Source organism: Zingiber officinale, chromosome 11A (genome assembly GCF_018446385.1).
Source record: "Zingiber officinale cultivar Zhangliang chromosome 11A, Zo_v1.1, whole genome shotgun sequence".
NCBI lineage: Eukaryota > Viridiplantae > Streptophyta > Magnoliopsida > Zingiberales > Zingiberaceae > Zingiber > Zingiber officinale.
The window spans coordinates 94,750,542-94,770,388 of record NC_056006.1 but is presented as its reverse complement, the minus strand read 5'-3'; the positions used below and the strand labels follow the sequence as shown (position 1 = coordinate 94,770,388).

General features: G+C 37.7%; 3 protein-coding genes and 1 pseudogene across 7 annotated transcripts; 2 read left to right on the top strand and 2 right to left on the bottom strand.

The window, feature by feature from the left end:
• Positions 1–8,128: 8,128 nt before the first annotated feature.
• On the top strand, positions 8,129–9,940 carry LOC122030837 (indolin-2-one monooxygenase-like). Its single transcript, XM_042589883.1, has 2 exons — positions 8,129–9,325; positions 9,496–9,940. The coding sequence occupies exon 1, from the start codon at positions 8,254–8,256 to the stop codon at positions 8,932–8,934; it is 681 nt and encodes a 226-aa protein (XP_042445817.1). The 5' UTR covers positions 8,129–8,253; the 3' UTR covers positions 8,935–9,325; positions 9,496–9,940.
• On the top strand, positions 8,991–10,091 carry LOC122031612 (cytochrome P450 81Q32-like). Its single transcript, XM_042590704.1, has 2 exons — positions 8,991–9,106; positions 9,512–10,091. Exons 1-2 carry the CDS (start codon positions 8,991–8,993, stop codon positions 10,089–10,091), a joined length of 696 nt encoding a protein of 231 aa, XP_042446638.1.
• A 293-nt stretch (positions 10,092–10,384) lies between these two features.
• On the bottom strand, positions 10,385–11,635 carry LOC122031611 (annotated as a pseudogene).
• A 2,905-nt stretch (positions 11,636–14,540) lies between these two features.
• LOC122032369 (putative E3 ubiquitin-protein ligase SINAT1) lies at positions 14,541–17,015 on the bottom strand. 5 transcript variants are annotated; one of them, XR_006126054.1, is made up of 4 exons: positions 16,617–17,015; positions 15,823–15,918; positions 15,236–15,619; positions 14,541–15,068 (listed from the first exon to the last, which is right to left on the bottom strand). XR_006126054.1 is itself a non-coding variant. In XM_042591654.1 (3 exons), the coding sequence occupies exons 1-3, from the start codon at positions 16,705–16,707 to the stop codon at positions 15,410–15,412; spliced, it is 405 nt and encodes a 134-aa protein (XP_042447588.1). In that variant the 5' UTR covers positions 16,708–17,015; the 3' UTR covers positions 14,541–15,409. The 5 variants fall into 5 exon arrangements, 3 of the variants coding, with proteins under 3 accessions (XP_042447588.1, XP_042447587.1, XP_042447589.1); XR_006126053.1 differs by having other exon boundaries at positions 14,541–15,619; XM_042591654.1 differs by having other exon boundaries at positions 14,541–15,619; positions 15,784–15,918; positions 16,648–17,015.
• Between the last annotated feature and the right edge of the window lie 2,832 nt (positions 17,016–19,847).

Below are 19,847 nucleotides of genomic sequence, written 5' to 3'. Positions count from 1 at the left end.
CTAAATAGCAAGACATCAGAAAAACCTAATCTAAAGCACCAATTAAAACCCTAATTTAAACCTATCCACTTAACAATTAACCAAACACAAACTAAACTTCAACAAGGAAAGAAATGCTAGATTACTTGCTAAAACAACTTAACAAACATCAAGAAATCTATTCTAAGCTACAAAACAGTAACAAAATGAACTAAAAAGGTAAACCAATCCATTCTCACAATCAATCTACCAAGCTACACACTCTTGTCGTCACACAAGAGTGCCAAAGTCGAGACCACCCAATTTTGGACCTCAGTGGAGCATCTCAGCTGCGTCTCAGTTCAAGGAGTGCTCAACAGTGCTGACGAACCACCCTCGACACGCTAGAAACAACCCTAAACCCAATAATGGCCAAAAATCTGGATTTCTGCAACCTCCAAACTCTGAATCTGGAATGATGCTGTGGATGTTGGTGTGATGTCGGATGGAGTTCAGGAATACCGGAAGACCACCTCCAAATGTTGCTGATGGGAATCGGAGTCGCCGATTGGAAGACCACCTCCAAATCGGCGCTGGAACAGAGAAGGCCGGAAGTGCATAATTCGCCAGAGGGAACACCCGCCGGAGGCTCCAGATGATCGGGATGACCCCGCTAAGAAGCTCTCCACCAAGGTTGAAGCTCGGGAATTGATTGGAGAAGAGAAAGGGGCTGGAATCCTGAAGAACTCACCGCGGGACGAAGCTGCGCTGTGGAGGAGTCGACGAAGCCGGGAAGCTACTGTAGCTTCTGTTTTGAATCTGATCCAGATCTGAACGGACGGCTGTGATCGATTTGGCTCCTGATCAACGGTGGAAAGTCATCCAAAATTCGATCCGGAGGTACTGATCTTTATCTATGGTCTGGATCTACTCTCCCTTAGGTCGGATCGACCAGATCTTCACTGGATGGTTCAGATCTGCCCAATCTTCGATGAACGGTCCAGATTAATTCAGGCTTGATCAATGGCTGTATGAACTCAGATCTGAATCAAAACCTCTAGATCTTCATCTATGGCTGAGATCTCCTCCTCATTAGGTTGGATGAGCTAGATCTCCAATGGATGACTCAGATCTGCTTGATTGTAGATGAACGGTCCAAATAACTCCAAGGTTTGATCTTCTCGTTTCAACTCTGATTCAAGCACAAATTTGGTCCAAATAGATCCAAATCCAAGATCCTTTGATGCCTACAAAATAAGAATCAAATATTAGCATCAAATAACACAAAAATACAATAATTTGAAATTAAGTCCAAGAATAAGACAATGCACAAAAAAGTGATGTAACCATGATTTAAACCTATGAAATCAACATCAAACCATTCATAAATGAATCAAAATAATACAGTAAAATCATGGTTATCAAATCCCCCACACTTAGTCTTGAACGTCCCGTGAAAGTAAAGAAAACTAAAAATCATCTCCACAAAAATTTCCTAGCAATACCTAGAAGATAGTAAAAAGAATTTAACTAAGACCATCTAAAGATCACAAACAATCATGAATACAATCCAAACAATAATCAGTAGGTATGGTAGTTTCAATCCAATTGAAAAATTAAGTAAGATGCAATCTCACAAGGGATTTACCTATTCTAGCTCTCACACTCAAACATGTGTATAAGTGGAGCTCACTCAATGAAACTCACAACATTTCACTACCATAAGCTTGCTTATTTTCTACTTCTCCACCACTATAAACATGGCATACATGAATCAAAAGGATTTTATCATCAAGAATTGAAATGGAAGCAAGAAGAACAATTAAAGTGAATGAAATAGACAAAAGAAAAGTATTTAATGAAGAAAATGAGAAGATGAGAGTATTGGAAGAATATACTTGATGAGTTGACCCTTTTGATGTAAAAAGAGATGAATACCATTTTTCATTATCAATACAAAAGATCAAGCTAAACTCCCCTTCAATTTGATAGCCATCCAAAAATCTTGATACTCTATCTTCACCTTTGATACACTCTTGATTTGCCAATTTTTTACTTCTCTTCTTCACTGTTTTTGCACTTAAATTTCAGCATTTGGAAACAAAAAAACAAACTCAAATCCCCATATGGAAAAGAACTCCCTCCCCCACACTTAAAACATTGTCCGTCTCGGGCAATGAAACACACCATATAATCAAACAAAACAATCAATTTTGACGGTGCTACTGTTTCAAATCAAAACTCCATACACATGCAATAAGCAGAGTAGAACTACTGTCCTGTTAGCAGCAGAATTTTAGCTCAAAACTCAGAAACTGAGAAATATAACCAGATTTCATAGCCGAAAACAGAACTGAGGCAGATTCTGAATTTCAAAATTCAAATCAGAAATGAGAACCCTTCACATAAACTCACAGTAGAGCTTCAAGGTTCATAACTTAGCTTCAAGAGTTCTGTTCCAGGATTTTGACTCCTGCAAATTTCAAAATGTAGTATGCAAATCTTGAGAAGAATTCTAAATAATTGCAGAAACCAAGTCCAGAAGCAATGTTCGAGAATTCCAGAAATGAAGCTAAATTCTGAATTCTGATTTTCTAGCAACTTCATTTACAGAATTTGAAATCAAAAGACAGTGTCAAAAATTAAGTCTGCTGAAATTGCATACTTTAAGCCATGGAAATCTTAGAAAGAAAAGGACAACAAACAATAATGGAGTAGTAACATAATCTTGGTGAGAAACTTCAAAAGAATTGGCACAGGAGCTTTAATTGAAACTCTAGAACTCAGAAATTAAATTTCCAGTAGCAGATTCTAGGTTCAGATGTATAATTGAATTCTTTAAAAACGAGTTCCATTCCTCCTCAGAAAAGTATCAGTTCTTTAATGCCTTTCATCTGCTCTTACTTATTCAATTCTTCCTATGGAAGATAACTCATATATCCCTTTATAAGCATTCCAAATTACTGATTCCAGTACTGATGTGCAGCTGGTAAATTTCAGACTCTTGATCCATTGGAGTTACATGCTGTAGTGCTGGCACTTATTTCCTAAACCTCTTAAGAGTTGCATCCACTTTACATAGGTATGAAACTAAAATGAAGTTTATAAGCACTAACAGTAGCTTCCAACTCTTGCATTCATCTCCCTAAAATGTCACTTCTGAAATAAGAATCGATAGAAAACCTTCTGTTCAGTTTTATAATTCTGATTTCCAAGTAATTACAGCTTAGTTCATGGAGAATTCAACTCAGCAAATAATTGCAATCAACACTGCAATACAGAAGATTGAATTCTAGTTGTTGCTGTCCAGAATCAGCACATAAAATTGGCACTAAACAGCATTTTAATTCATAACAAATACTCCAAGAACCTTACCTACTCTAATCAATACAATACTTGAATCAATTTCAAATTGAACAATTCAAATAATGTTAATATCCCACTGAACAAGTATCATACATCACAATTTCAGCCTCTTCCAGTTTCAGAATTTGCTAGACCTTCGATTCCATGATTGGTAGACAATGCCAAATTCAGTGTATCAAGTTTTAATGTGATATCTCAGATTTCATCTTAAGGATTCGGCAGCAATGAATTTGCATAAGGTGCATAACATAAGATGATCTTATGAATCTTCCACTCATCTCAATTACTTATCTGTTAAGATCAAAATTTCAGATTCTCAATAATCTGGGTTCTTGGCAGGCTGCTACAATTAAAGTTCATAAAATATCAATCTTGAGTTTCAGAAATTTGCATCTAAAAGAATCCCTTCTTACTCCATGATGAGTTAACTTGGAAAAGGATTACAATTAGTATGAGAGTATTTAGAGCTTGAATTCACCATGATATCAAATATATCAGCTTCAGCCCTTCCAATTCCAGGATTCATCATATAGAAATTTGAATCTTGAAATTTGCATTCCCATTGTATTGGTGAAGAAACATATCCAGTTTCAAAGAATTGAGGCTGTACAGAATCTGATTTCATTACTGTTCTGCATTCACAATTTTCAGAGCTGAAATTCTGCATTTCCAGAAATATCAATTTCAGAAAACCCAGATTCAGCAATTCATTTCTGCTTCTACAATTGAAGATTTTCTGCTTCATTTCATTGTCTCTGCATTTCTTCTGAATTAGCAACAGCAATTGCAGAAAACAGTCAACCCAAATGTAAGCATCACACTAGTGCGATCTCATGGCAATTTCATCCACTAAGTGAATTAAGCAAACACCAGCAGACGATTACAGGTTGCTAGGAGGAAACCACCTACAACACAAAGCTTTCTATGATTATTACCACTGCCCTCCCTGTTTCAGAATAGCTTCAAGCTATACAGAATTATAGAAACAATACAAAAGGCAAAGGAAGGAGAATAGTAGCAAACAAGAACTACCAAAAGTTTGTATCTTCATACAAAAACTAGCACACACAAACAAGAAAACTGCAGCTCCTATTCCAGCAATCCAATTTCAGAATTCAAAATTCAAAATCAGAATTTCAGATTTAAAGCTTAAGTTTCAGCAGCTCAGAAATCAATTCCAGCAATACGAATTCAGATTCTTTTTCCTACTGATTCATTTTCCTGAATTCATTGGCATGGTCTCACTTGTAGCTTGTTGCAGATTGGCAACTTACTCCTGGACAATTTCAAAGTTCACATCAGGTTGCATGCTTTAAATCATGAGAGGTTTGAAGTGATAAGACCACCCAATATCAATGGTAATAGAAAATCATCAACTTCACTTGGAACTCTTACTAATTAGAAGTTTATCACCAAGATTTGGCACTAAAAATTACCACTGTTTCCTTGTGCCAAATAATCACCTTTATCTTCATCATTGCCTTCTAAAGCTTAGAATACATCTTGATACTCTTTGAATGCACTTGTACTTCTTCAATTACAATCCCAATCCTATTTCCTTTCTTTTAACGTCATAGCTCACTCATCTTCCAGTTTCAGTTTCAAAAATTCCTTCACTGCTTCTGCAGAACAGCATTTTGCAACTGATATGCCTTGAGCTTCTCACTGGCTAAAAATAAGTCCAGAATTACCACTCCTTCTTTGATCACAGAGTTCAGCAACATATTCTGATTGCATCAGCTTTCCTTGAGCCTTATGGAAGGTAGAATACCATTTGTTTCAGCACATTAGAAACACTAACTTGAGTTTCTCATTGGTTTTAAGGCTGTTCCTGAATTATGATACATCATTTGATAGAAAACAGTTCCAACTTCCTTGTTTCTGCATTTCTGTGTTCTGCAGATTTTTATTTCTGCATTTGCAAATTCTGTTTCTGGAATCTGAAAATCAGCAACAACTTGAAAGCAATCTAACTGAATTCTCCAGGATTCAATGAATTTTGACTCAATGAAATTTCAACAATCAAATTACATCCTGAAATTTCAACAGCCAAATTGATACATGAAATTCAGAACTGAATTTCTGCAGAAAAACATTGCTAGTCAATCAGATGCAACAACAGTCAACAAAATCAGAACCAAAGTATCAAAATCCTATTAAGAATATCAACTTAGGTTGTCAGCTTGTGTATCACAGTTGGGTCTGTAGATCTCTGAATTTCTGAATCCAGAATGCAGTTCCATCTCGGTCACTGAACTTCAGTTCAGAATTCACAACCCCAGGTGACATCAATTCAAATCATGGAAGGTTAAGCATAGAGTAAATGGCATCTTATAACATTTCCACTTGAAATCCCATTGATCAGAAAAATGAAAAGCAACTTGGATCATAACATTCAATGTAATTATTTCCAGCAACAAAATCTAAAACCAGCTGCAATTCTGAAATCAACAGCAGATTTCAGAACAGAATTTAGCCTCTTTGATCTCCTAGCAATCTCTGAATTCAAAAATAATTTAGGTTTTGAGTTTTGGATTGATGTAGAAATCAATGAACTCCTCAATTTCAGAATCTCTGGATTCCAAATTTCTGAACACTTCCTAGATTTGATGTTTGGTTAGAATTCAGACCTTGATGAAATGGATACAGCTATATAATTCCAGGTCCTGCATCTTTGGAAATGCATGCTCTACATCATGGCACAGGAGAGTTGTCATAGAAGATTGCAAACATTTGGTTGGAGCTCTTGAATTCTAACTCAAGCTGATAATCGAATTCTGCAGAAATCTGCAGATCAAATTGGCACTCTCTGTAAAATTCCAGAACAGACCCTTTGAATTACTGAACAAAGATTCCAGCTCAGCAAAGATTCTCTGCTTAATGCTTTGGACAGATTCTACAGCCAAACCTAAACGGATTCTAACTCTGCAATTTCAGAAACTGGTATTACTACAGAGTAGATTTTCAGTTTCCAGCCTTTGGTTTGCACCTCTGATTTGTATTCAACTTTCAGCCTAAAATCAAATAATTTCTGGTGAAGCAAGTTCAGCACCTATCAACACTAAAACAACAGATGGATTTAAAATTTTCCATGAATGAATGGCTTAAATCTGCATTCCACTCAGCAAAAAAAAAAAAAAAATTCAGCATTTCCTACATAAGTCCTTGACTTTGTATCAACTAATCATCATTTAGCTCCTAAAAATTCCAATTCCTTTTCATTGAGCTCCTTAAAACCCTTATCAATTCATCCTCTAAAAAATTTTCCAGGTTTTAGAAACTCAAGCTTGTTATAACTCATTTCTGGAATAGCACAGAAATGCTTCCTTTGCAGAAATTTCTGCATTTTCTTCCATTCTCTATCTCTAATTTGTCTGATTCAAATTCATTGTAAACAGAGGCCATTTGGTGGAGTGGTAATTGCATGACTCTAAAGATTCAAGTATCAAGTTTCAGCATTTCCTTTTCTTTTCTTGTTACAATCTTCATTTCCTTTCTGCTATCAATTACTGAGCAGAATTGGACAGCTTACGAAACTATTGTTCACTTCCCTTTTTGAAATGGTTTGTAAGTTGTGTCCTTCATGTACAAATGCAGGAATTCTAAATTGCAAACAGCTGCTTAAAACTAAATCTTACAGCAACCTCTGAATTTAAGAACCGATTCTGATTTGAAATGAAACTGAAAGAATTGAAACTGATTTCATGAATTTTGTTTTGATGCTTCAGTTTCAGAATACAGCTTCTAAAAGAAATTTAATCCGCACAATATTGGTAACATTTACAGCCATTTTCTGAATCAAATCAGATTTACAAGCCGTACAGATTTTCAAATTTTACCTTTTTGATTTAATTTAATTTTCAACTCATGTATCGAACTAATATTATTTATTGATTAGTTTATTATTATAGGTTCTGAAATTATAGACTTTGAGGTAAAATATAATAACTCTAAAATTATATCGAATATTTAGTTATGATTATTTAAGTTGCGATGATATTTATAGATGATGTTTATAAATTTTTCAAATTTAGATTTTTGGCCTAAAAATTTATTTTGTAAATTTTAAAAAAATAATTCATTGGTTTCAATATTTGAAAATTATAATTATATTATTTACTTATATGCTAAATCTAATATATTTATTTAATTAGTAGGTTAATGAGTTAGTTAAAAAATGCTAATAAAATAAATAAATTAATTTGATTTTAATATTAGTGACTAAAAAAATCAGAGCACCATTTCAATGTTATTTTTATTTAATATTTTTAAATGTATTAAATATTAAATACTTTTATTTCATATTTTTAAAAAGTTAATATTCACATAATTTTTATTTTATTTATATTTTTAAATTAATTAATTTATAATATCAATTATAATTGACTGTTAGCCCAAGGTTTTTTAATCTTGGCTTCGCCTCCGTGCACCCATGGATTGGACGAAGCCTGCCCCACACTGTTCCAATAGATACAACGAAGCGGCAGGCGAGAGAGTTACCATCGCCACTCACGTCGTTATCGACCCCACTTCGATGTACACAGGCCACCCGTCACGCCACGCCGGAGACGGTAGCCTCCACCGTCCTTTCCAGTCGTCACTCACTCGGTACAATTAAGGAACTCCGGTGATTTGATTCTTCCAATCTGTAAATTAATCTTTCTGTTTGTCACAAATTACTTCATCAAACATCAGCAACCAAAACTTACCTCATGGTAACAAAGGACTACACTAATGCAACGTGAAAAAAAAAGCATGCCGGTTTTGGATAACAGGAAGGGAGAGAAAGAGGGGGAGCGGGAGAGACTCCAAACCTGAAACTTAAAATAAAGCGAACACGAAGCATTCAAAGTTCGCAGATACAACAGGAGAAAAAGACAACAAAAAGGCATGTAAGCAAAAGGAAAAGGAAAAGCAAAAGCTAAAGCTATGTGCTGCCCACCAGCTGCAGCTTGTGATGCCAAAAGCATCCAATGTTCGCAGATACAACAGGAAAGGAGCGAACACCTGCCCACCAGCTGCGGCTTATGTGATGCCAAAAGCGGCGTCCGGAGCAGTAGCACTGTTTGTTCACTCCGAAATGGCCGCTGCTCTTCTCCAGTTCCTCCTCCCCTCTCTGTTTCTCTTCCTCTTCAGTATTCTTCTCAACTCGCCGATCGGCACCAAAACCACCGCCGTCTACTGCCCAGTCCCCCTTCCTTTCCGATTTTAGGCCACCTCCACCTCCTCAACTCGCCGATCCACTGCCATCTCGCCGCCATCTCCGCCGACCACGGCCCCGTCGTTCTCCTGCGCTTCGGTTCCCGCCCCGTCCTCCTCGTGTCCTCTTCGTCCGCCGTCGAAGAGTGCTTCACCGTCCACGACGTTGCCTTCGCGAACCGCCCCCGCTTCCTCGCCGGCAAGATCCTCGGATACGACTTCACCGCCATCCTGTGGGCGCCCTACGGGTCACGCGCAACCTCCGCCACATCACCTCCATGCACTCGCTCGCGCCCGACAGCCTACGCGCCTCCTTTGACCTTCGCAGCGGGGAGATCAGAGCCCTCGCGCGGAACCTCTTCCTCCAGCAAGGCGGCGGCAGCGGTGGCGCGCCGAGGAGGCTGGATCTGAAGTCGACTTTGTTCGACCTCGTGTGCGCCATCATCGAACAGCTGGTGGTTCCGCTGATGGGGGAGACGCAAGAGCAGAGGCTGATCGTCAGGGAGATGGTGAGCGAGGGACTACAGTTGAGTGCGGCGACCGCGAACGCAGGGGACGACATGCCGGAGTTTATGAGAGTGGCGTGACGCGGGTTGGAGAAGAGGCTAATGAGGCTTCGGAGGAAGAGGGATGAGTTTTGGGGAAAACTCATAGTGCTGCATCGAGAGAGACGACTGAGCGAGGATAATGGTGGCGGCGGCGTGGATGGGGAAGGAAGGGAGATACTGATGGACGTTATGTTGTCGTTGTAGAACAGCGATCCGGAATGCTACCCATATGACATCATAAAGGGCCAATGACGGTACGCGCACACTCTTCGTCTTAATACTTAGTTGAGAAGATTCTGTATTATGATTTTGTATCAAAATCACCAAAGTTTACGAATTTTGTGTGCATAATTTTCTGGTGCACCTTGGGCGCATCACCTTTTCCAAAGATTAATGGATATGTGTTTCTGTTGTTTTATTATAGGCAATGTTTTCAGCAGGAACAGACTCCTCCGCCGGCACAACAGAGTGGGCAATGAGCTTGTTGTTAAGCCATCCTCACGTTTTGGAGAAGGCCGCCACCGAGTTCGACACGACGGTCGGCCACGAGCGGCCGGTCTCCGAAGACGACCTCCCCAACCTCACCTACTTGAACTGCATCATCCACGAGATTCTGCGATTGTACCCGCCGCCCCTCTCCTCGCAACCCACGAAACTTCCAAAGACTGCACCGTCGCGGGATTCGACGTCTCCGCCGGCACCATGTTGCTCATTAACGCGTGGGCTATCCACAGGGACGTCGGCCTCTGGGACGAGCCCGAGAAGTTCAAGCCGGAGAGGTTCATGGCGGGGGAGGCAGCGGAGAGATACAATTTCATGCCGTTTGGGATGGGGCGGCGGCGGTGCCTCTGCGTGGGTCTGGCTATCCGAATGGTGGCGCTGATGCTGGCGACGTTCGTCCAGTGCTTCGAGTGGGAGAAAGTAGGCGACGCCATTGGAGGCGTTGTACAAGCCACGCCAGAGCATGGTGCCACTCCATTCGCAACTGTGAGCTTATGTACCATAGGATATGTGATCTGAAGGGCTTCCCAAAAATAAATTATCCTCTGCTAAAATAATTAAAATTAATGAATAAGGCTCGATAAACTCTGGATTTAGTGAGGACTTATTGTAATGAATTATTATACGATAACTATTATTGTCTTTACTGAATAATAGTAGGACAAAATAGTTATCGTATAATAATTCATTACAATAAGTTGTTACTGAATCCAGAGTTTATCGAGCCTTATTCATTCAATTTTAATTATTTTAGCAGAGGATAATTTATATTTGGGAAGCCCTTCAGATCACATATCCTCTGGTACATAAGCTCACAGCTGCGAAAAGAGTGGCACCATGTTCTGGCGTGGCTTGTACAACGCCTCCAAAGGCGTCGCCTTGGGCATGGACAGTCCTGGCCCCTTCGTCATGTCCACCTCCTCCGGCGACACTTTCTCCCACTCGAAGCACTGGACGAATGTCGCCAGCATCGACGCCACAATTCAGATAGCCAGACCCACGCCAAGGCGCCGCCACCCCATCCCAAACGGCATGAACTTGTATCCCCCCGCCATGAACCTCTCCGGCTTGAACTTCTCGGGCTCGTCCTAGAGGCCGACGTCCTTGTGGATAGCCCACGCGTTAACGAGCAGCATGGTGCCGGCGAAGACGTCGAATCCCGCGACAGTGCAGTCTTTGGAAGTTTCGTGGGGCGCAAGGAGAGGGGTGGCGGGGTACAATCGCAGAGTCTCGTGGATGATGCAGTTCAAGTAGGTGAGGTTGAGGAGGTCGTCTTCGGAGATCGGCCGCTCGTGGCCAACCTTCGTGTCGAACTCGGTGGCGGCCTTCTCCAGAACGTGAGGATGGTTTAACAACAAACTCATTGCCCACTCTGTTGTGCCGGCGGAGGAGTCTGTTTCTGCTGAAAACATTGCCTATAATAAAACAACAGTAACACATATCCATCAATCTTTGGAAAAGGTGATGCGCCCAAGGTGCACCGGAAAATTGTGCACACAAAATTCGTAAACTTTGGTGATTTTGATACAAAATCATAATACAGAATCTTCTCAATTAAGTATTAAGATGAAGAGTGTGCACGTACCGTCATCAGGCCCTTGATGATGTCATCCGTGTAGCGTTCCGGATCGCTGTTCTGCAGTGACAACATAACGTCCATCAGTGTCTCCCTTCCTTCCCCATCTACGCCGCCGCCGCCATTATCCTCGCTCTGTCGTCTCTCTCGATGCAGCACTATGAGTTTTCCCCAAAACTCATCACTCTGTAGTCCTTTGTTACCGTGAGGTAAGTTTTGGTTGTTGGATGTTTGATGAAGTAATTTGTGACAAGCAGAAAGATTAATTTACATATTGGAAGAATCAAATCACCGGAGTTCCTTAATTGTACCGAGTGAGTGACGACTGGAGAGGACAGCGGAGGCTACCGTCTCCGGCGTGGCGTGACGGGTGGCCTGTGTACATCGAAGTGGGGTCGATAACGACGTGAGTGGCGATGGTAACTCTCTCGCCTGCCGCTTCGTTGTATCTATTGGAACGGTGTGGGGCAAGCTTCATCCAATCCATGGGCGCACGGAGGCGAAGCCAAGATTTAAAAACCTTGGGCTAACAGTCGATTATAATTGATATTATAAATTAATTAATTTAAAAATATAAATAAAATAAAAATTATGTGAATATTAATTTGTTAAAAATATGAAATAAAAGTATTTAATATTTAATACATTTAAAAATATTAAATAAAAATATCATTGAAATGGTGCTCTGATTTTTTTTAGTTACTAATATTAAAATCAAATTAATTAATTTATTTTATTAGCATTTTTTCAACTAACTCATTAACCTACTAATTAAATAAATATATTAGATTTAGTATATAAGTAAATGATATAATTATAATTTTCAAATATTGCAACCAATGAATTATTTTTCTAAAATTTACAAAAATAAATTTTTAGGCCAAAAATCTAAATTTGAAAAATTTATAAACATCATCTATAAATATCATCACAACTTAAATAATCATAACTAAAAATTCGATATAATTTTTGAGTTATTATATTTTACCTCAAAGTCTATAATTTCAGAACCTATAATAATAAACTAATCAATAAACAATATTAGCTCGATACATGAGTTGAAAATTAAATTAAATTAAAAGGGTAAAATTTTCACTCCAGGCAACCAACAAATTGAACAATACAAGCAATGAATCAAGCTTCAAAACTCTCAAAATCATAGTTAAATTGAGTTGGCAAGATTTTAACAATCGTCTATTGAAAAAACTCAAATCAAGGATCAAGGTGAAAACTCCTCAAAAAAATGAAGAAAGATTCATTGGTTGCAATATTTATCAATTATAATCGACTGTTAGCCCAAGGTACTTTTAAATATTGCCTTCGTCCTTGGTCCAATCTCGCTGGCGCATCACCGGGTTATCTCTCCAACGTCGGTGACAGTAAAAACTAAAAAGGGGAGTGAAAACTAATCGCAAACATAAACATGATCATTGTGGGAAGACTCATTGCCTTCCGAATTCCAACAAAATCTTCTGTATTCGATTATATTTCTTTACTTGTTTCCGGACAAGACGCATAATTTTCAAGTGACATGATTACACTCAATTCGTAGTATAAAAACAAATGGATAAGAGTCATTTTAGTAGGTCATGCTACTTCATTTATGTTCTATTACAACAAAAATGGTAATCCTCACATGCACTGTTTGTGATCGTCAATAAATGGACTATTGATGATTTGATGTCAATGTTGATTTTAGCCTCGTTCATCTTGATCTAGTGAGAATTGGTAGGGTTCTCCGTGAAAGCATGGATAAAGAGCACTAGAAAAACAATATTAAAATGACGATCAAAAGTTCCCTAATAAAGTCATTTCGACTTTCAAGTAATATCCAGTGGAGGAGGAAGAAAGAAGGGAAAGATGAAAGTTCCCTAATACAATTTCGATTTCCCTTTTCATTGGACCTATCGATTTCTATTTCCTCCTGATCGTGTTAGCAGATTTAATCCATTTCCATTTCTCAGTTTCTTTTTTTTGTGTTACAATTGCTATAATATTTCCACAAGTTTAATTGTTGTAGCTACTAGTGATTTTGAACTTTGCCCTGAATAAAAAACGTATGGTCTCTAAAAGCTCGGGTCTTTTAGATCATTGTTCGATGATTTCATGCATGACCAAACTCTCTATAAGACTTTTTTTTTTTTTTTTAAAAAAAAAAGGTATCAGGTACATGAACGATGATGTAGTGAATTAGGGTGCTAATATTTTATAAGTCAAACAAATACCTATTTACTTTGATGGTTTCACAATGATTTTCATTGGCCAATTTAATGGTTTTTTTTATGAAGCTGTCCAAATTATTAATTTACATAAATAAAAAAATAGTTACTAGTGATTTTGAACTTTGCTGGTTAGTTCCCAAGCTTAGTAATGTGCTATTTTTTGAGTTGCTGTTGAAAAACTTGTCATTTATTCTTGTTTGTGTTGTTGATCCTTCTCAGAAGCAAATCCTTTAAACTATAGTTGATTTAGTTTAAGGTATTACAATTCATGTTAGATGCCCCTTGAGTAACTATTTTTTAAATATCTTAATTTGATTATCTGATTCATAGGAAGTTTTGATTATCAAATTAAATATCTTAATTTGATTATCTAATTTATGTCTCTTTTTTTTTGCATATTAGTGCTGTTCAAGTACAAGGAAAGAAAATCATGGCAGAAAATCCTAAGCATGAAATCCTTCAACTTGACATTGTGATGCAACTCTAAATGGTGCAATTTGTTTCCGGATGTAACTTGTTTTCTTTTGTCGATCCTAAGCATGAAATCTTTGACTTTGACATTTACCTTCAACTTCTTGAATTAGACAATGTTAAAGAACTATTCTCTTTTGTTTTGATTTGATTAATTCTAGGCTGTTGGTACTGAATTTTACACTTAGTATAATCCATGTGCTCCTTTAATCTAACATTATTTTTGTTGTGACTAGCTCATTCTTGATCATATGAAGTTTGTTGTCCTTTGTGGATGCATGGGGTTCCATTGCATGCTTTTTCTTTTGCGAGTTTTGTACAGCAAAGAAATCGTTTTTTATGGTTTTGGTGATGTAAATATTGGAGAATTGAAGGAGCATTTGGGGACACGTATGATATGGTTGTATTTGGTATATGTGGGTTTTTGCTAGGTGCTTAATGTTATCAGAGCCTAAAATGTAATTTTTCTAGATCTTTTGGCATTGTTTGTTTCAGTGGCATCTGGGGAAGTCTTATATAAAATGCTTGTCCATACGCTACATAAAATTCTTTCTTTGAACTATAATCAAACTCTGGAGGAGAAGATAATCCTCAAGTCTATAAACTCTTCGATCCCAAATAATCTTTGAGATAACTTGTTGACTCTAACATAATATTAGTTTTAAAACTCCCTGTTCTCAACTCATCGATCCAGTTAGAAACAAGAAACATATCGAGCAGTTTTCGAATATACTTAATAACAAAATGCACATATACACCATTGTTCAGTTGCTTTTTACCGATTAGATATACAGTGATTTGAGATCTGGAATAACAGTGCCATTGAGGCTTCCAGGAGCAAAATCTGCGAGATAGCAAAACCATCCTATTTTTATGGGTTTGGGGTTTGTGCCTGTCTCCTATGAGTTTCAAGATTTACTGAGTAATATATCCAAGCAGTAGCGATGAAATGTCTGGAATTAGAGTGCCATTGAGGCTTCCAGTAGCAAAATCTGCTCGAGAGCAAAAACATCTGATTTTTGAGAAGCAAAGTTCAGGGCTATGAGCCCATCGTAGCTGTCTCGCACCATCCTGTGGTGAGTCCTGATGCTTTGAGGTACACCTTGCCATTTCATGTTGCGCCCATGGCCTCCAATTTCAAGGCAATAGTGAACTTCCTTGCCTCAGACTCTTCACCCATGAAACAGACGAAGGTCATATAAACTGGCTCACAACCGATCACAAACGCTTCGGAATGAAGGCAGAAGTAGCAGTCGAAGCAGTTGAATAGATGGGAAAAGAGATAACAATCAAAATGTGTCAAAAGGACAAGAAATAATCCATGTGTATTAACAAGTAACTTTCTAAGTAACTGCAGAAAAAATGCAGTATGTCCCAGGAAAGGCTTTGCTTACAGTTAGAGTCCATGAGCAATTGTCAACAGAATGAGGATCCTGTTTCACATATCGGTGATTGAAAGTGCTCCCTGCTTGAAGATCCAATTTGTGGCATTGTTTAAGATGTGACATAAGTTCATGAATGTCTCCGGTGAAGGGACAATCTGAACCAGGATGAGGGCATGCATAAGGCTAGTAAACACAATGTGTTTTGTGCTGCAACTTGCTGTAATAGGGCATCATTTCTGTGCAACCAAGATGATGGTATGAACAAGGTAAATGGAGTGAAGCAGCAAGTTTTCCCAGTGCTAAACAACGGATTTTGCCAATTTCCTTTCGGCAGATTGGGCACTTGTTTACTTTGTTTTTGTAGGAAAAGCACAAAGTGTGCCCACTTGGACACTGAAAGAACATCAACCAAAGGTAAGCATATCAGCATGAGTTCTAAATAACATATGATCAAAAATAATAACACACTCATTGTGTACAGCACATGTAGATTAATGATACAAGTGAGGCAACTCAAGGTAGTCGGGGCATAAATCCCCGGTCCCTGTGCAACTCACCCCACCTGCCACATGCTCGCTCAGGATGCTGTGATTTACCTCCCTCGTGATGACTTTGGGTCGGGTGCGGCGGGGATGTTGGGGGCGAGCAATTTCGCCTTTTGCCACAAGTGGGGCAACTTCTCCATTATGAGTCTGCCCGTGCACAATATGAAAGAAATAAAACTTGTCATAAAAATTAAATTTAAAATTACACTACAAAAATAGTACAAGCCTATACTGCAACAGACTGTTTGATCCAACTATTTGAGATCAGTCCTATAGAGATCTTCTTACCCTATAACTGAGTTCTATGAGTGATCATATCTTAGCAATACTAATCTCTTATATTTTGTAGTGGCTAACAATTACAGTAATCAGAGATTAAAATCTAAACTGGATCTGGTTGCTCAAAAAATAGGATATGAAATTGGCCAATGAAAATCATTGTGAAACCATCAAAAGTAAATAGGTATTTGTTTGACTTATAAAATATTAGCACCCTAATTCACTACATCATCATCTATGTACCTGATACCATTTTTTTTTTATATATAAAAATAAGTCTTCTAGAGAGTTTGGTCATGCATGAAATCATCGAACAATGATGTAGAAGACCCGAGCTTTTAGAGACCATACGTTTTTTATTCAGGGCAAAGTTCAAAATCACTAGTAGCTACAACAATTAAACTTGTGGAAATATTATAGCAATTGTAGCACAAAAAAAAGAAAGTGAGAAATGGAAACGGATTAAATCTGCTAACACAACCAGGAGAAAATAGAAACCGATAGGTCCAATGAAAAGGGAAATCGAAATTGTAGCAATAAATAAGAAGTTTTTGAACCACTATTACCTAATTACAAAAAAGGACCACGCTTTCTTACACACGGTGAAAGGGAGGGAGGCCTCCGGAGGTCGCAGAGCTCGTGGGAGGGAGGTCGCATTCGGGAAGACGCGGGAGGGAGGTCACCGAGGACGTCGGCGACGCAGCAGGGGAGTCGTTGGAGGCCCCTGGAGGTTGGCGACGCAGCAGGGAGGTCGCTGGAGGGCGATGACGTTGGAGGGAGGGCGCAGGATGTCGCTGGAAGGAGACAACGTTGGAGGAGTAGGCTACAAGATGTCGCTGGAGGCCACGGGAGGGAGGCAGCGGGAGGGAGGAGGGCAGCGACGCTGGAGGTCGAGAACGGCTAGGGCTTTTTCACGTGGAGCGTCGCTGGAGGTCGAGAGAGAGGTTAGGGCTTTTCTGCGGTGCGTGCACGTGTTTTACAGGTGAGGGAGATTTTATACCAGTTGTGTGGTTCAGGAGTGGATCAGGAAAACGTGGTCTAGAACATCTGAGAGGAGATCTCCTGGACCATTTTTTTGTGGTCCAGGGGATGTGCTACTCCTATTTGCGGCTAGATCGTGGTCGTGATCCGGTCGCAATTGGTTGCGATCCCTTCTAGGGTTCACCGTCCCCACCAGGTTATAATTTTTGTTCGGAGCGGGCAGCTGGAGGCCGTCTGAAGGCCTCCGGTGGTGGATAAGTGGCCAGGTTACTGGGCGCCGAGCGAGGGTGTCCTCCGAGTGACCTCCGACCTCTCGCTCCGAACAAAAACTATAACCTGGTAGGGACGGTAAACCCTAGAAGGGATCGCAACTAATTGCGGCTGGATCGCGGCCACGATCCGGCCGCAAATAGGAATGACACATCCCCCATTATGTTGGGGCCACCAAATTATATATATATATATATAGAGAGAGAGAGAGAGAGAGAGAAATATTAATTTAAAAATATATGAATTTAAATATTAAATATTTAAAATTACGACTAAAATAATTTTAGATAAGATTTATTTTCATCGATAATTTTAAATTTTTACTAGCAAAATTATATTTGATAAATAATTTTTAATTTTTTAGATTTAACCAATAATTTTAATTTTTTTATAAATTAAAATTAAATTTGATCATTTTTATTTTTTTACATGATTAGATTTGATTGATAATTTTAATTTTTAAATCTTAAAGTTAGATTTAGTTGATATTTTTTAATATTTTATTAAAATTTGTCTCATAATTTTTAATTTTTTATAAAAACTTAACTCATAATTTTAAATTTTTAATAAAAAATTAATTTAATAATCAAAATTAGGTTTCGTTAATAAATTAAAAATACTTATTGGTTATACTTAATTGATATTTTTTTTATAAAAAAATTTTGGGAAGTCAAAAGCATATTTAATATTGCACTATTATTCCTCTCTAAATTTTATTTTTCTTTTTTCTTCTCCCTTATTATTATTTTTATAACATTATTACTTTGTCACATTTTTTTTAATAATTTACTGTCGATATTTACTTAGCTAAATATTTTTTGACTAAATAAATTTAATTTATAATTTATCAAAGTTAAAATTGATAAAAAGACAGTTTGGTTCATGAAAGTTCTGCTAATATGTACTCCTAGGGAAGGATCTATTGTACGCAGTGCCAATATCTACTATTTAAACTTATTACATCTAGGTCACACAATAATATTTTTTATTGTTGCGTAGACTTTCATTTATCAAAGTTAAAATTGATTGATAATTTTTTAAAAATAATAATAATTAAAATGTATATTAATAATATTACAATAATTTATTACTCATTAAATTAGTTAACATAAAATATTTTTTATTTTTTAAAGTTTACAAATAAAGGAGTGAGGTTTGAGATAAGATAAAGTTATTACTATGCCTAGGGCCTCAAGAATAGTTGAGATCACCCTGATACTCTAATTTTTAAATTATCAAAAATACTAAAAATAGTGTTATTACCTTCTTATCTCTTCCGCCAACCACCTAAATCCTTCCTCTCTCACCATTTTCCAATTCATCCCCTCTCTCCAGGATTAAAAAGGGTCTGATATATTTCCATATCAGGCTCACAGTTGAGCCTGATATGATCTCATATCTAGGGATGCCATCGAGTTGAATCGAGCCGAACTCTTGAATGTTTGAGTTTGATTCGTTTCTAATCGAGTCGAGCTCGAGCTTTATTTAATGAATATATTCATGGCTCATGAGTTTATTCGAGCTTTTATTTAGTCTAAACGAGCTTAATAAATATAAATTATAAATTTAAATATTCATTAAAAACTAAATTATATGTTTACAGAAACTTATAATATTCTTATTAAATTTAAAATTTTATTCTAATAAATAAATTTAATATATTTGCCTATATGTTTCATGAGTAGAATGCTTATTATTAGGTGAATGGGCATTCACTAGAAATGTTGAATGGACATCATTAGGTGATGCTTATTACATATCTAAAGATTTATATTAAACTACTTTAGAAGAATTATTTTCTACATTTGAAGTCCACGAAACGAGATGTGCAGATCCAAAGATGGAGCCGAAGCACAACATTGCCCTCAAAGCAAAGATGGACGAACAAGAATCAGAATCTTCTCTCGACGACAACGAAACAGTAATGATGGTAAGACAATTTAAGAAATTATTTAAAACTAGAAAATCTAACCATCTGTAGGGTAGAAAAGAAAAGAGCAATCAGATGCTACCAGTACTGCAATGAAGAATGGCATGTAAAAAACAACTGCTCAAAATTCAAGAAGAAGGAAAAAGGTAAAGACAAGAAGCCCGTCCAAACGAACAAACATAAGACCCTAAAGGTGGCGTGGGACGAAACATCATCCGAATTAGAGGTCGAAGCTTTCTTTGGACTTACGTTGATGGCAAGTCACCAAGAAGACGAACACGAAGCAAGCTCGTCCGAAATGAGCATCGAGAGCATCGATGAAGCAGGAGCATCAACAGAATAAAGCAGCAGTTTAGGGGGAGCTACGAACAACGAGATTGACAAGGTAAGTGAGGTACGATCTCTACTACCTGACAAATTGTTTAAATTTGTGAAATTATGAACTAAAGATTGTTACAAGTTGGAAAAAGAAAACACAGAGTTGAAAAATATAAGGGGGCGTTTGGTTTGTGTTTTCCATGCTGTTTTCTGTTTTCATTTTCTGAGAAAATGAAAAACGCGTTTGGTTTACGTTTTCCACGTTCATTTTTAAGAAAATGAGAGAGCGTTTTCTAAT

Bases quoted from the DNA above. Each gene is read 5' to 3' on its own strand.
- LOC122030837 (XM_042589883.1), top strand. From the start codon at position 8,254: ATGTGCTGCCCACCAGCTGCAGCTTGTGATGCCAAAAGCATCCAATGT.
- LOC122031612 (XM_042590704.1), top strand. From the start codon at position 8,991: ATGGGGGAGACGCAAGAGCAGAGGCTGATCGTCAGGGAGATGGTGAGC. The intron at 9,107-9,511 runs GTGACGCGGGTT...TGTTTTCAGCAG, and splicing joins CCGGAGTTTATGAGAGTGGC to GAACAGACTCCTCCGCCGGC.
- LOC122032369 (XM_042591653.1), bottom strand. From the start codon at position 16,707: ATGCGACCTCCCTCCCACGAGCTCTGCGACCTCCGGAGGCCTCCCTCC. The intron at 15,919-16,647 runs GTAAGAAAGCGT...GTGCACGGGCAG, and splicing joins CTCCCTCCCTTTCACCGTGT to ACTCATAATGGAGAAGTTGC. The intron at 15,620-15,788 runs GTGGGGTGAGTT...ATGTTCTTTCAG, and splicing joins CCTGAGCGAGCATGTGGCAG to TGTCCAAGTGGGCACACTTT.